Source organism: Budorcas taxicolor, chromosome 3 (assembly GCF_023091745.1).
Source record: "Budorcas taxicolor isolate Tak-1 chromosome 3, Takin1.1, whole genome shotgun sequence".
Classification (NCBI taxonomy): domain Eukaryota; kingdom Metazoa; phylum Chordata; class Mammalia; order Artiodactyla; family Bovidae; genus Budorcas; species Budorcas taxicolor.
The window spans coordinates 93,856,685-93,870,897 of record NC_068912.1 but is presented as its reverse complement, the minus strand read 5'-3'; the positions used below and the strand labels follow the sequence as shown (position 1 = coordinate 93,870,897).

General features: G+C 46.3%; 1 protein-coding gene across 1 annotated transcript; it reads left to right on the top strand.

Annotated features, from left to right (window-relative positions):
* The first annotated feature begins 295 nt into the window (after positions 1-295).
* GPX7 (glutathione peroxidase 7) lies at positions 296-7,814 on the top strand. Its single transcript, XM_052637832.1, has 3 exons — positions 296-430; positions 5,114-5,375; positions 7,075-7,814. Exons 1-3 carry the CDS (start codon positions 296-298, stop codon positions 7,236-7,238), a joined length of 561 nt encoding a protein of 186 aa, XP_052493792.1. The 3' UTR covers positions 7,239-7,814.
* The last annotated feature ends 6,399 nt before the right edge of the window (positions 7,815-14,213 follow it).

Genomic DNA, 14,213 nt, shown 5'->3' with positions numbered 1-14,213 from the left:
ATCCTGGAACAAGAGGAAACCTCACTGAAACGAATTCGGATCTCGGTGGTCAGAATCCTCAAACCACGGCTCTGGGGTCGGGGAAGGGGCGCGGAGCCCATCACTCCTGCAGTACAGATGGGGAGACCGAGGTCCAGAGCCCGGCGCTCCACCGCCCGCGGGGAAGAAGGGGGCGCGTCCTCCCTGGAGGGCCGCGTGGCGCCGGGGCCGCCCCCCTCCTGCCTCCCGCCCCCGCTGCGCCTGTGCCCCCTGCCCTGCCTCTGCCCTCGCCACGCCGCCTGCTGCGGAGCGAGTCATGGTGGCGGCACGGGCGGCGGCGTGGCTGCTCCTGGCTGCGGCGGCCTGCGCGCCGCGGGAGCAGGACTTCTACGACTTCAAGGCCGTCAACATCCGGGGCAAGTTGGTGTCGCTGGAGAAGTACCGAGGCTCGGTGAGTGTCCGCCCGCCGGGCCTCGGCGCCGCCCCGCCGGACCCTGGCCGGGGAGCCGAGCGCCCAGGACCCTGCCGGGTCGGGCTCCGTGGGGCTCGGGGCGCTCGGTCACCCAGCCCTGGCTCCCCGCCCCCACCCAGGCATCCCCCCCGGGCGTGGCGCCCCCCGATCCTCGGCCGGGTCTGTCCCATGACTACGTGGCACGGCCCGGCGTGCGCGGTGAAACCCGAAACTCTCGCTGCTCGCGCCGATTTCCCTCCCAGCGCTTTTGGGCAGCGGGGCACAGCCTGTCACGCACCGGTTTAAAAATTAACAGTAGCAGCCTTTGTCTCTCCCATCCCCAGTTTCCGCGACCGGAACAGAGGCAGTTGGCGATATTAAGTGCAGTGAGAACACTGTGGAAATGAAAGCTCGGTGCAGAGGAAGTAATCACTTCAGATGCACCGGGGCCTTACACATCGTCTTTTGGAACAGCCGTCCCCAACCTTTTTAGCACCAGGGACTGGTTTCATTAATGACAGTTTTTTCAGAGGGTGGGGAGGGTGGGGTGGTTTCAGGATGACTCAAATGCGTTACATTTATTGTGAACTTTATTTCTATTATTATATCAGCTCCACCTCAGGTCATCAGGAAATAAAGCCCAGAGGACAGTGCAGAGTTTAGAGTTCTCTCTAAAACTTGGGGAGCCCAGTTTTAGAGAGTACACTAAGACCCAGAGATGGAGGGTCACACAGCGCTAGAAAGCAGGGAGCCTGGAGGAGAACCGCCCATCCATCCGTGGTCTCCTCTAGGCAACCTTTTAAGATGGCAGCTCAGATTGAGATGGAAGTCATCCAGTAAAATTGCTACCTCCTTATAGAGGGGGCATCTCAGCTCAGAGAGGACTTGAGAGAGGAAGTGTGCCTGGGTGAGTCTTTGAAACAAGAGAGAGTTTTAGCAAAACCAAGAAGAGCATTTCAGGCAAAGAGAACTGTCAGTGCCAAGTGGGAGTCCCTCAGCCGGGACTGTAGCCTGCCAGGTTCCTTTGCCCATGGAATTCTCTCGGCCAGAATACTGGAGTGGGTAGTCATTCCCTATTCCAGGGGATTGTCCCAACCCAGAAGTTGAACCCAGGTCTCTTGCATTGCAGGTGGATTCTTTATCATCTAAGCCACCAGGGAAGCAAGGCTCAGAAATAAACAGCAAGAAGGGTGACAAGGGGTAGTGAAGTCCTCAAGCCATTCTGCTTGAAGGAGTATAAAGCATGACGCTGAAAGATGAGGCTGAAGAGGGTAGGGAGTGATCAAAAGGGGCCTTAAACACTTTATTCAGGGACCTAAATGTTTCACTGCGTGAAACGAAGAGCCCTCCAAGTTCATTTCTCAAGGTAGACCTGGGGCTGTGTGTGGAAAGGATAAGGAGTTGGTCTCTAATGGACCGGTAGGCCCAGCCTCCAGGTTTGGATGAACCACACAAGAAAATGGCTGTTAGCAATCTTCCAGGAGCAAGGCCATCTTCAATGAAGAAAGTACTCTCTACCCCTTGAAATTCTCAATTATGCTGGGAGTCCTGTGGATAGTAGCCCTTGTCCAGGGTCCCCCCCTCCCCAAGGTACTGTGAGGTTCAAATGACTTGCAGTGTGGAAACCCTTGGGTAGAGTGCTGTGTGCTTGTGATTCTTGGGCCCCAGCAGAAATCTCATCCAGGACTCAGGGAAATAGCCAGTCAGAGCAGGACCCATTCCCATTTGGGCCTTCCGTTCCCTCTAGTGCAGCTCATCAGAGAGAGCCCCAGGTTTAACACTTGACCAGCTCTTCTACTTGTTAACTCATTTAGTATTGAGAACCTACTATATACTAAGTACCATGCCAGCCCTGAGGGTACAGGGGATGCAACGGTGAACAAAGTGGCTAAGTTTCAATTTTAATAGAGCTTATATGAGGCCTAGAGGAGACAGACAAGAAAAGAACAGAGACACGAACAATATAATTTCTAATAGTAAAAGGTACTAAGGCAAAAACAGACACAGGCTGTTTGTTTTTAGAAGTAATAAGGCACCCAGGATGTGAGGAACAGAAATCCTGGAAAAAACCCAGAAAGTGGTCCCAGAATTCTGAATGTTTTCATCCTCTAGGTCATTGATAAATCCTAAAAAGCACTGGACTGAGAGGCCTAGAATTCAATCAGGAAGAAATTTAAAAACAAAAACAAAAAATCCACAAACTCACCCAGATGCCAAGAGGTAGAGTTAGAATTTGAGGCCAGGCAGTCCAGTTCCAGAGCCCATGTCTTAATCTCCAGCTTTGGAGGGAAACCAGTAACAGGCCAGGAAGCTGTAAATGATAACTATGAATTAACCCAAGCTTAGTCTGCTCCTTTGGCAGTATAGTCATTCATTCACCTGCAAACAGCTACTGGCTCATTATGTGTATTTTACTACAGGTTTTTTTTGTTTTTTAATTAGAAGAAAAAAAAAAACACTGGCTTCCTTACAAATACTACGTGCCTGCCACAGGGAGACATAGCCATGGGCAAAGTTGAGTGGCTTGTGTCCTCAGGCACAAGCTGGGAGACAGTCCTTTAGACCAGTGTGGAGTGCAGATGAATGCGTGACACTCGGAATGCCCTTGCCTGTGCTGTGAGGTTATGTACATGTAGGCCTGTGCCGCTTAGTCGCTCAGTCATGTCTGACTCTGCAGCCCCATGGACTGTAGCCTGCCAGGCTCTTCTGTCCAAGAGGGTTTTCCAGGCAAGAATATACTGGAGTGGGTTGCCATGCCCTCCTCCTGGGGATCTTCCCAAGCCAGGGATCACACCCAGGTCTCCCGCGTTGCAGGCGGATTCTTTACCATCTGAGCCACCAGGGAAACCCACCCCCCAACAGTGTGAATGGTTTATTTATTTTGCATACACATGTGAGTTTGCATCCGTACTTATATATGTATATATATAAATTAACTGTGTGTATTTGGGTGTATCTGTGTTTTCAAAATTCCTGGGTGGTTCAGTAGTCAAGAACCTGCCTGCCAGTGTTGGAGACAGGTTCAATCCCTGAGTTGGAAAGATCCCCTGGAAGGGGAAATGGCAACTCACTCCAGTATTCTTGCCTGGGAGAATCCCATGGACAGAGGAGCCTGGTGGGCTATAGTCTGTGGGGTCACAAAGAGTTGGACTTGACTGAGCACATAGGCATGTCTGTGTTTTGGTCACTTAAAGATAAGCTTTTTGGATTCAGGCATGGAAATAGAAGTAGGATTTCCCTCTCTCTAAAAGTATGGGCAGACACACAAGATGTAGGTTAGAGATAAACAACCTTTAATGCTCTCAGCACCCAGGGATCCAGCAGAGAAGAGGAAGACCTCTAACTAGTGAAGGGAGCTGAAGGGGTCTCACAATATGGCATATGATGACAAAATGGCCACAGGCTGGGGCCCCAAGAAATGGGTGAGGGAGTTACAGCTCAATGGTTCTCATCATCCAGCCCAGTGGTTCTCAGCTGGTGGTGATCTTTCTCCCCAGGGGACTTTCAGGAATGTCTGGGGGAGACATTTTTGATTAGTAAGACTAGGCAGCTAGTGGGTAGAGGCCAAGGATGTGGCTAAACATTCTACAGTGAACAGGGCAGCCACCTCACAACACAGATTACCCACCCCCAAATGTCAGTAGTGCTGAGGTTGAGAAACCCTGCCCAGCCTGAGCATGTCTAGTGCCCTGAGCTGCCCCTGGCTCTCTACGGAGCCAACTGGTATAATCCCGCCGCTTGTATTAACAGGTGGCCAGGTTGATAGGACTTGGCTGCCCAGATACAGGGTAAGATTTTAAATCCTGCAATAATATGTAACCAGAAGCTGAAAAATAGAGCATTGGTGCCAAAATTGTAATTGCAGTCATATAATCGAGTTCCATCGGCCAGCTTTATATTTATCACCTGAAGGCAATGAATAAATGTGTTATAAGGCAATTATAAATTTAAAGGTTAGTCTAGTGACAGAAGGAAGTGGTATATTTTTTTGCTGGAGGGAGAAGGGCAAAAAAGGATTGCCCCAAGGTTCTTGAGATCCTTTTATCAAGAAAACCACGTCTGTCTATGTACCCATTACATAGGCAATCATTTATATGTGCACACTTACTCATTCACTCAGCACATACATTCTAAGACTTTTCCATGTGTCAGCCCCAGTGAAGTGAACATAGCTCCTGCCCTCAGCAGGTTCACATTCTAGAAGGGAGGACCAACAGGTATATAGGCAACTCCAGTATAGAATGATGACTGCTAGTTGACTGAGCCAGAAATTAAACGCAGGTCTGCCTTTGTCTCCTGTATCACCTCCTGGTGGGAGTTCACCAGTATGTGTGCCTCTCTCTGTGATGGTGTTCTTTCTGTGTGTGTGGGCATGAGTGATGTGTGCCAAAGTATCTTTATGTCCTGGGCCATAGGCAGACCCATTGATGTCTACTGTGTGCTTATTCTGTTTATGGACGTGTATGCACACATATCTGTAAGCCCCTGCATGTCTGATTTCATTTGTGCCTGTGTGTATGTATTTGTGTATATGTGAGAGCATTGTTTACATGCGTATATGTTGTGTTCTTGCATATATGAGAGAATGCTTTTATTGTTGAGGGGTCACACATGTGGGCACGTCAGGGCATGTGCCTCTTCTCTGGGTTGTGTATGTGTTTGGGTTTTGTTTTTGCTGCCCAGGTGTCCCTGGTGGTGAATGTGGCTAGCGAGTGCGGCTTCACAGACCAGCACTATCGGGCCCTGCAGCAGCTACAGCGGGACCTGGGGCCGCACCACTTCAATGTGCTTGCCTTCCCCTGCAACCAGTTTGGCCAGCAGGAGCCCGACAGCAACAAGGACATCGAGAGTTTTGCCCGCCGCACGTACAGTGTCTCTTTCCCCATGTTTAGCAAGATTGCCGTCACCGGCACTGGTGCCCACCCTGCCTTCAAGTACCTGACTGGTGAGTCCCTCAGCTGGCTGGGCAGCAGAAGCTACTGGCTGGCTGGGTGACCTGGGGCCCCTTCTTCATGCCCCCAGCTGGGTTGATGGTCTATTTTAGCACAAATCTGTGAGGATGAACTGAAGAACATTCCTGCCTAGGAATATCTCCACCCTTATTGCCTTGCAGTTTCCCCCAGAGTCACTCTGCAGGCTTCTCTCCACTCTTGTTACCATCCGCAGGGGCTCCTAGAAGGAAACTGGACTCTCAGATTTTAGCTTCACACGGACGACACCACATTCCTGGAGAGGGCTGACAGGTATCTCCTGTCCTGAGGCAGAGGCAGTCAGTCTGGGGACCACAGGAGGGAAAGCTAAAATACCAGCTCTTGGGTAGTCCAGTGGTTAGGACTCAGCACTTCTACTGCCTTCCAGGGCTTGGGTTCAGTGCCTTGTCAGGGAGCTGAGATCTCTCAAGCTGCCAGGCACGGCCGAAAAAAAAAAAAAAGCCCCAAAATACACAAAAGAAGAAAAGATCTTAGTATTTGAGAAACAGATCCCTTCCCAGAAGCCTGAGAACCACAAAATGGGGTCATTAGCCAATCTTGTCATTAAATCCTGTTTCCTTTCTCAGGCTTTTCCCTTCCTTTGGGGGCTCCATTTTTGCCTTCTCCCACCTCCCACTCCATGCTTCTGGTTGCTTTCATATCCCTCACTGCCCTCCCCCAGAATCCATTCACCTGGAAGAGTAAATGACAAACAGCAGTGTTGCAAACCAAAGGTCCCTTACTGAGGCAATTTGAATTTTGCTCTGTGGGTCAGTCCTAATATTTTTCCCCCTCTGTGTGTTTTTATTAGTTCCTTCCCAGTTCCCATAGCTATAGCTCAAACCTGGCCATGTTTTAGAAGCACCTGGGGAGCTCTTTAAAATACATGAGCCTGAGACCTAGTGAAGCAGGACCCAAGAATCTGTTTAATTATAAGCACCCGCTCCACCACCACTACCATGATTCAGATGCAACCAGTCCAAGGACTAATATATGGGAACCATTAAGATTAAATCAGGGACTTCCCTGGTGGTCCAGTGGTTAAGACTTCCCTTTCCAGTGCAGGGTGCGCTAGTTCAATCTCTGGTGGGAGAAACTAAAAGTCCACATGCCTCGTGGCCACAAAACCAAAACATGAAACAGTGTTATAATAACTTAAATTAATACTCCTAAAAAAGGGATTAAATCAGAGAGCAGGTTATAGACTATGCAGTAGTTTGAGGTCATTAAAACTTTTTGTTTTTTTTTGTGGTCACACCATGCAGCATGTGGAATCCTAGTTTCCCAACCAGGGATTGAACCTGTGCCCCCTGTAGTGAAAGCAGAATCTTAACCACTAGACTGCCAGGGAAGTCTCTGAGATCATTAATAAAGGAAGGTCAGATATTGCCTTATCAGGCACTTGACAGAATTCTAAAGCAATGGTTCTCAACCTAGGCACCACATCGGAATCTCCTAGAAAACTTTTAGAAAATATTGATGCCTGAGTCTTACCCCCAGAGATTCTTCCTTAAGTGGTCTATGGGTATGGACTGGACATCAGGACCTTTAAAAGTTCTGCAGTTCATTCTAACTAATAGAACCAGTGCTTCAAGGGAGGGATGGATACCGCTAATGGACTTCCAGGAGACGGGACACAAAGAAGCACACTTTGCTCTCCTTCATTTTCTCTAGAGACTTCTGGGAAGGAGCCTACCTGGAACTTCTGGAAGTACCTGGTGGCCCCAGATGGAAAGGTGGTAGGAGCTTGGGACCCAACCGTGTCGGTGGAGGAAATCAGGCCCCAGGTTACAGCGCTTGTGAGGAAGCTCATCCTGAAGAAGCGAGAAGACTTATAAGCACTTTCCCTCCTCTCCCCCAACCCCTCCCCGGACCGTGCATGAGTGACCAAAGCAAAATGAAATGGTGCTACAAAGGGAGAGACCACTGACTCTCCTCCACTCTCATCCCCCCTACCCCATCACTCCTATTGGGGGAAAATTCTAGTAGCTTGATTATTTGAATCTTAGAGCAACCTCTAGGAACTCCTGACCAGTGAGAGTTCTTGACCAATGACTCACCAGCCGATAGGAACCTCTAGCCCATGAAAATGTGTGGCAAATAGAAGCATTTCAAGCAATAATCTCCTACCTATAAAGCAGGACCAATTCCTACCTCACAGGGCTGTTGTGAGGATGAGGATGAAAAGCCTATGAAAGTGCCAAGGGCAGTGCCAGCTAACCAGGAGGCATTCAATAAGTGGTTTTTGCATATGCACCAAAAAATAAGTTGTGATCAATAAAAACTTGAACTCAACATGAATTTATAGCCATGAGAATCCAGGCCAAACATTTGTAGCTGTTAACTGTTTTCCTATGTATTTTTTTTAATTACAAAAGTAACACAATTCATTGTAAAATAATACAAGATGATACAAAATAAAAAATGAAAGTATCTCCCTCATTTTCTGTGCTCTTGGTCCCTGGAGGTAAATTTTTAGCAATTTGGTACAAAATCTTCTCAGAAGTATTTTAATCAAACCAATCATTATTGCCCGATAAGAATTCACTGACCAAAAATACACTTCAATTACAGGCAAAGGATATGAATAGGTAATTCACTGAAAAATAGAGACGGATCATGAAGATATGAAAAGATGTTCAGCTTCATTCAAGTTGGAAAGATTTTGTTAAATGATAATACCTGTTGTTAGTTAGGATGTGGGAAAACGGGCATTCTCATAAGCTGTTGGTGGGACAAACTGGTACAGGTTTTTAGAGGATGACTTGTCAGTATCTTTTAAAACAAAATGTCTACATGCTTTGCTCCATCATTTCTCCTTTTAAAAGACTCCCAAACTGTGCAAATATGTATGTACAGTAATATACATGTACATTGTTCGTTATAGTGAATATTTTATGCAACCTTGTGTCTATCAGTATGGTTTTGTAGCAAATTATGACACAAAACCAAATGATCCACTAGTACAGTTGTTCAAATGAGTTAATTTCTATGCTGAAAGTTGTCCAAAAGTGAAAAAAGGCAAGTTATAATGAACACGTGCACACACAAAACAACATCCAGCATAAACAAGAATAATATTTTTATTAAAAATTTCAATGTTAAGCGTGAGAGAGGAAGGGAGGGATATGGACAAAACTGTTAATTGTTGCTGTCTGTGAGGGCATAGGGTGGGATAACAGGAGTCATTCGCTTTCTTTGTTAGGTATTTTTTTAATGTTTACATTTTGTATGTAAAATATGTATTTCACTTTTATATAAATCTAAAAAGGAGATATCTAAAAACTGAGCTGATGAGCAAAGTCACTGATCTATAATTTATTGGCCAATGAGAATTTCATGTCCACTTCTCCCAAAGCCACTCTTCTAGAAGCAGGAGACTCAGATTCAAGTTCTGGTTGTGCCCTTGACTCACAGACTGAGAATATGGTTCCCTCTCTGCTGTCTTCCATTTTCCCACTGGACAGAGAAAGGGTTGATCTGCACTCACAATCCTCAAAGCCTACTTTAATATTCCTTCCCCAAAGCTTAGAGTAAATGAAGGCCTTCTGTGGGCTGACCACAAACCACCCCGTGGTGGCCTCCAGCCTGTCCTTGCGTATTGTTCTCCATGCTTTGGCTTGCCACGTGATCATTTCTGTAGAGACACGGGCACACATACACACACATACACGGGGAAACTCAGCTATCACAGAAATGTCTGTGATGAACATCTCAGAACCACATTCTCAATGGACATCTCTCTGACCTCACCCTGCTTGACCTGTCAGCCGCATCTGACGTTGCTGACTGTACTGCTGCTCTCCCTGACACATTCTCTTCCCTCAGCTTTCCTGCCCCTGCCTTCTCTTGGTTTCCCCCATCTCTCCCGGTGCTCCTTCCTTCTGGGTGTTTGTTGGTGACTCTTCCTCCGCTGCCCACTCCTTCCTGTTGGTCTTCCTTGGGCTTCTAGGCTGGTCCCTTTTCTCACTTCGTATGCTCTGCCACAGCCATCTCATTTTTTCTCAAGATCTTGACCACCATCCACACCCTGCTGTTGCTGCTAAGTCACTTCAGTCGTGTCCAACTCTGTGCTACCCCACAGACGGCAGCCCACCAGGCTCCCCCGTCCCTGGGATTCTCCAGGCAAGAGTACTGGAGTGGGTTGCCATTTCCTTCTCCAATGCATGAAAGTGGAAAGTGAAAGTGAAGTCGTTCAGTCGTGTCTGACCCTCAGCGACCCCATGGACTGCAGCCTTCCAGACTCCTCCGTCCAGGGGTTTTCCAGGCAAGACTGGAGTGGGGTGCCATTGCCTTCTCCCATCCACACCCTGATGATACCTAAATCTCTACTTTGTATCTACGCTGGACTCATAGCCACTTGCCTGTTGGGCATGACCAGAGACACCTCTATTCAGTGTCTCCAGAACTAAGCTCATCACCTCTCCCTAACACACCTCTCTCCCTTCTCCACAGCCTTTGTGAACCCCTTAAGCCCTTCCTTTCACACATCACTCACTTGCTCACTTACTGCAATCTCATTCTTTATGCAACTGCCTTCCCTTCTGTCCTCAGCACAGTGCTTGGCCCTTAGCAGGTTAAACTTCATTGTATGGGAAGCATTTTGAGCACTGGCTCCATGCCGTCTCTGCCTAGACCCTATCTGGAAAACCACAGACGAGCCAACAGTTTTCTGCAGAAGTTTAGAGTCCAGCTGAGGGTTTTGCAGTCCCTACTAGACCTTCGTTCCTAGGTTTTGTCAGTTTTCTGCTGTTCCCAAGCCCCCTCCAATGGGCAAGGGTTCCCCTAGGAAAAATCTCACTTTAAGTTATCAACTGTTACCTCAGTCATTGGTTAAGCAATATCTGCTAACAACTTAGTTTTAAATTAATTCCTTGGTTATCAGCTAACACTTAAATAGTTAATATTTGATTTTATACTAATGCCTTCATTATCTTGTAACACTTTACTTATAAGTCAAATACTTTATTTATTAGGTTATATCTTTGCACTTCACAGTTTAGTTGGAGAAGGATTCATTTCTGGCTGTGGATACAGTAAGGGCCTCTGTCTTTTGCTGAACTCTTTCCACCCTCAGATGATTCTCATTCACTATCAACTGGTCCAGGTTTCAGAGAAAGAGTGGACCCATTCTGACTGCTTTTTACCTCTCTGAGCTGGGCTAGAGTGTGGAGGGAGGAAAGCATGTGCCAGGGGAATTTCTATAAAATTATGGTTGGAAGGGACATTTGTTCATCAACAAATACTTCTTGGGCATTGCCTATGTGTCAAGTTCTGCATTAGGTTTTAAGGGTACATCAGTGAATAAAACACCCATGTCCCAGCTGTCATGGTGCTAAGAGAATAAAAGAAAATCCAAACATTAAATAATTACACCAATTATTATACAATTACAATTATGATGAGCACCAGGAAGAAGTACAAGAAACTGTGACCATGTATAATACTGGAATGGGTGGTCATTCCCTTCCACAGGGGATCTTCCCAACCCAGGGATTGAATCCAGGTCTCCTGCATTACAGGCAGATTCTTTGCCATCTGAGGCACCCCTACCTCTGCAGCTGGGCCCATAGTAGGTGTTCAAAAGGCATATATTGCCTGATTAGGCTTCATTGTCATCATCTGCATCTATTTCTGAATGTCCTGGAGACTGTCTCAACCTCTGCCTCAGCTGGGTTCCCCCTAAAAGTCTCAAGTCCTCCCATGAGAGAGCTGACCAGTCTCAGTTAGATGGGAAAGCCTGGTCAGAAGGCCTTTCCTCTAATCTCTTAGAATACGAGTGCTCCCCTCTGAGCACATGACCAACTGCACCCTGCAGTTCATTCTCCAGAGGGGGTCCAAGGGCCACTGTCATCCCTGGTATTAGTAACAGTTGCATGGGACACACATATTTTAAAAATTACTAATTTTTCATATGATATTCAAATTTAACTAGCCATCTTGCATTTTATCTGGCAATGCTAATCCAGGATTGAATACCACACAATAGGAAGTTGAACTATATAGCCTTCTGATCTACCCTGTAACTCCCAGTGAAAGCAGACTCAGGATTAAAGTCCAAGAATTGAGTATACAGTTAACTGGCTAATCAATATAACAAATGACAATATCCCCTTACTAGCTGTGTAACATTGGGACAGTCACTTACTCTCCCTGAACCTCCACTGTTTCATCTAGCCAATAAAAGAAAACCAAGATTTCACCTAATACTTGCTGGATGCAGTGTTAGACACTTCTGTGTGTATGCTGTCTCCCCTAGAATATTCAGACAAGCTAGTGTCTGAAAAAGCACTTTCTAAGTGGAAGTGGACTGTAAAATATGAAATAGTATTAGCATTAGTGTAATAGCTATCTGTAGCTGATAATCTTTACTGAAAACTTGAAGGGAAAGAAGCTTCCCTGGCTTGCTGTTATTGTAGAGAAACAACACTGTCTGGGATCTAGTGTCTAGGGCAATGATTCTTAACTGAGGGTGATTTTGCTCACAGGGGACATTTGGCAATGTTTGCAGACAGTTTTGGTTGTCAAACTGGGTGATGGTACTGCTGGCATCTGGTGAGTGGAACCAAGGATGCTGCTAAACCTCCTATAGTACACAGGACCATCCCCTACAGCAAGGAATTACCTGGCTTAAAATGTCATCTGGTTGAGAAATCATGGTCTGGAGTACTGAGAAACAGAATTTATATCCCAGCTCTGCCACTTAGCTGCTGGCTGACTCGTGGACTTTACTTCTCTGGGCCTCAGTGTCCTCTTCTGAGACCTTGGGGATATTAATAGCCCTGGCCTCATAGGCCTATTATGATGATTAAATGAAAATATGCCCATAAATCACTGGAGTACCTGATACCTAGTAAACATTCAGTAAATCATAGTTCTTCTTACAGTTATTTGGGTACTGCTGTCCCCATTTAAGGGCATCCAAAGTGGCATTAGAGGTAAAGAACCTGCCTGCCAATGCAGGAGATGTAAGAGATGCCAGTTTGATCCCTGGGTTGGGAAGATCTCCTGGAGGAGAACATGGCAACTCACTCTAGTATTCTTGCCAGGAGAATCCATGGAGAGAGGAGCCTGAGGGCTATGGTCCATAGGGTCACACAGAGTTGGGCAAAACTGAAGCAACTTAGCATGCACGCACACATATCCCCGTTTAAAAGATAGGAAAGTGAGACTCAGAAAGAGGAACAGACTTGCCTAAGGTCAAGAGAAAAAGCAGTTCTACTCATGGGGTTGACAAACATCACCAAGAATCTTCTGTTGACAAAGGCTGCAGTTTTCTTGTGTGTGGACCTAATATGAGACACCAAGCTTGCTCTCAGAACAGTGGAAGGAAAAGGAGAATTTTGCTGAGTGCTCACATACCTATATCTAATATCTTAAGATAGGTATTATTATTTCCATTTTTACAGATGAGACTATGAGAAGTCTAAAGTCTCTCGGCAAGTCAATTGCCAAGTAGCAATTGAAATCCAGGCTTGGACTTCTCTGGCGGTCCAGCGGTTAAGACTTTGCCTTTCAATATAGGGGATGTAGGTTCGATCCCTGGTTGGGAAGCTAAGGTCCCACATGACTCGTAGCCAAAAAAAAAACCCAAAAAACAGAAGAAATATTGTAACAAATTCAATAAAGACTTAAAGAATATATTTTTAAAATAAACTCACTGTCCTTATTAATGACCAACTTTTTAAAAAAATTCAAGCTGACATGATACCAAAGTCCTTGCCCTCTCCCTCTATTCTCTGCTTTCTAGGCTCTGGCAACACTCCAACAGGGATGGGGAGGGTCTAAGGTTGGAGACTTTTATTCTGGGAGAAAGCCATTCACTCCAGGGTGCAGCAGTCTTGAAGTAGATTGGAGAGGTGGCTAATCTCAGGCTGAAAAATAACTGTGAATATGAAAAATGCTTGAAAACAAATAGAGTGCTGGACTCATGTCAAAACCAAAGAAGGACGTAGACAAAGGCAGGGTTTGTTTCCTTGAACTTTGGGGACTGGAAGGCCCGAGACAAATCCTTAGTCAGTCAATCAGTCAGTTCAGTTGCTCAGTTCAGTTCAGTTCAGTTCAGTCACTCAGTCATGTCCGACTCTTTGCGACCCCATGAATCGCAGCACGCCAGGCCTCCCTGTCCATCACCAACTCCTGTAGCCCACCCAAACTCATGACCATCGAGTGGGTGATGCCATCCAACCATCTCATCCTTTGTTGGCCCCTCTCCTCCTACCTCCAATCCTTCCCAGCATCAGAGTCTTTTCAAATGAGTCAGTTCTTCGCATCAGGTGGCCAAAGTATTGGAATCTCAGCTTCAGCATCAGTCCTTCCAATGAATATTCAGGACTGATCTCCTTTAGGATGGACTGGTTGGATCTCTCAAGAGTCTCTCTTGGGGACTGGAAGGGACTCTCAAGAGTCTTCTCCAACACCACAGTTCAAAAGCATCAATTTTTCAGCACTCAGCTTTCTTTACAGTCCAATTTGACTCACATCCATACATGACTACTGGAAAAACCATAGCCTTGACTAGACTGGCCTTTGCTGGCAAAGTAATGTCTCTGCTTTTTAATAGGCTGTCTCGGTTTGTCATAACTTTCCTTCCAAAGAACAAGCATCTTTTAATTTAATGGCTGCAATCACCATCTGCAGTGATTTCGGAGCCCAGGAAAATAAAGTCTGCCAATGTTTCCACTGTTTCCTCATCTATTTGCCATGAAGTGATGGGACTGGATGTCATGATCTTAGTTTTCTGAATGCTGAGTTTTAAGCCAACATTTTCACTTTCCTCTTTCACTTTCATCAAGAGGCTTTTAGTTCTTCTT

Bases quoted from the DNA above. Each gene is read 5' to 3' on its own strand.
- GPX7 (XM_052637832.1), top strand. From the start codon at position 296: ATGGTGGCGGCACGGGCGGCGGCGTGGCTGCTCCTGGCTGCGGCGGCC. The intron at 431-5,113 runs GTGAGTGTCCGC...TTTGCTGCCCAG, and splicing joins TGGAGAAGTACCGAGGCTCG to GTGTCCCTGGTGGTGAATGT. The intron at 5,376-7,074 runs GTGAGTCCCTCA...CATTTTCTCTAG, and splicing joins TGCCTTCAAGTACCTGACTG to AGACTTCTGGGAAGGAGCCT.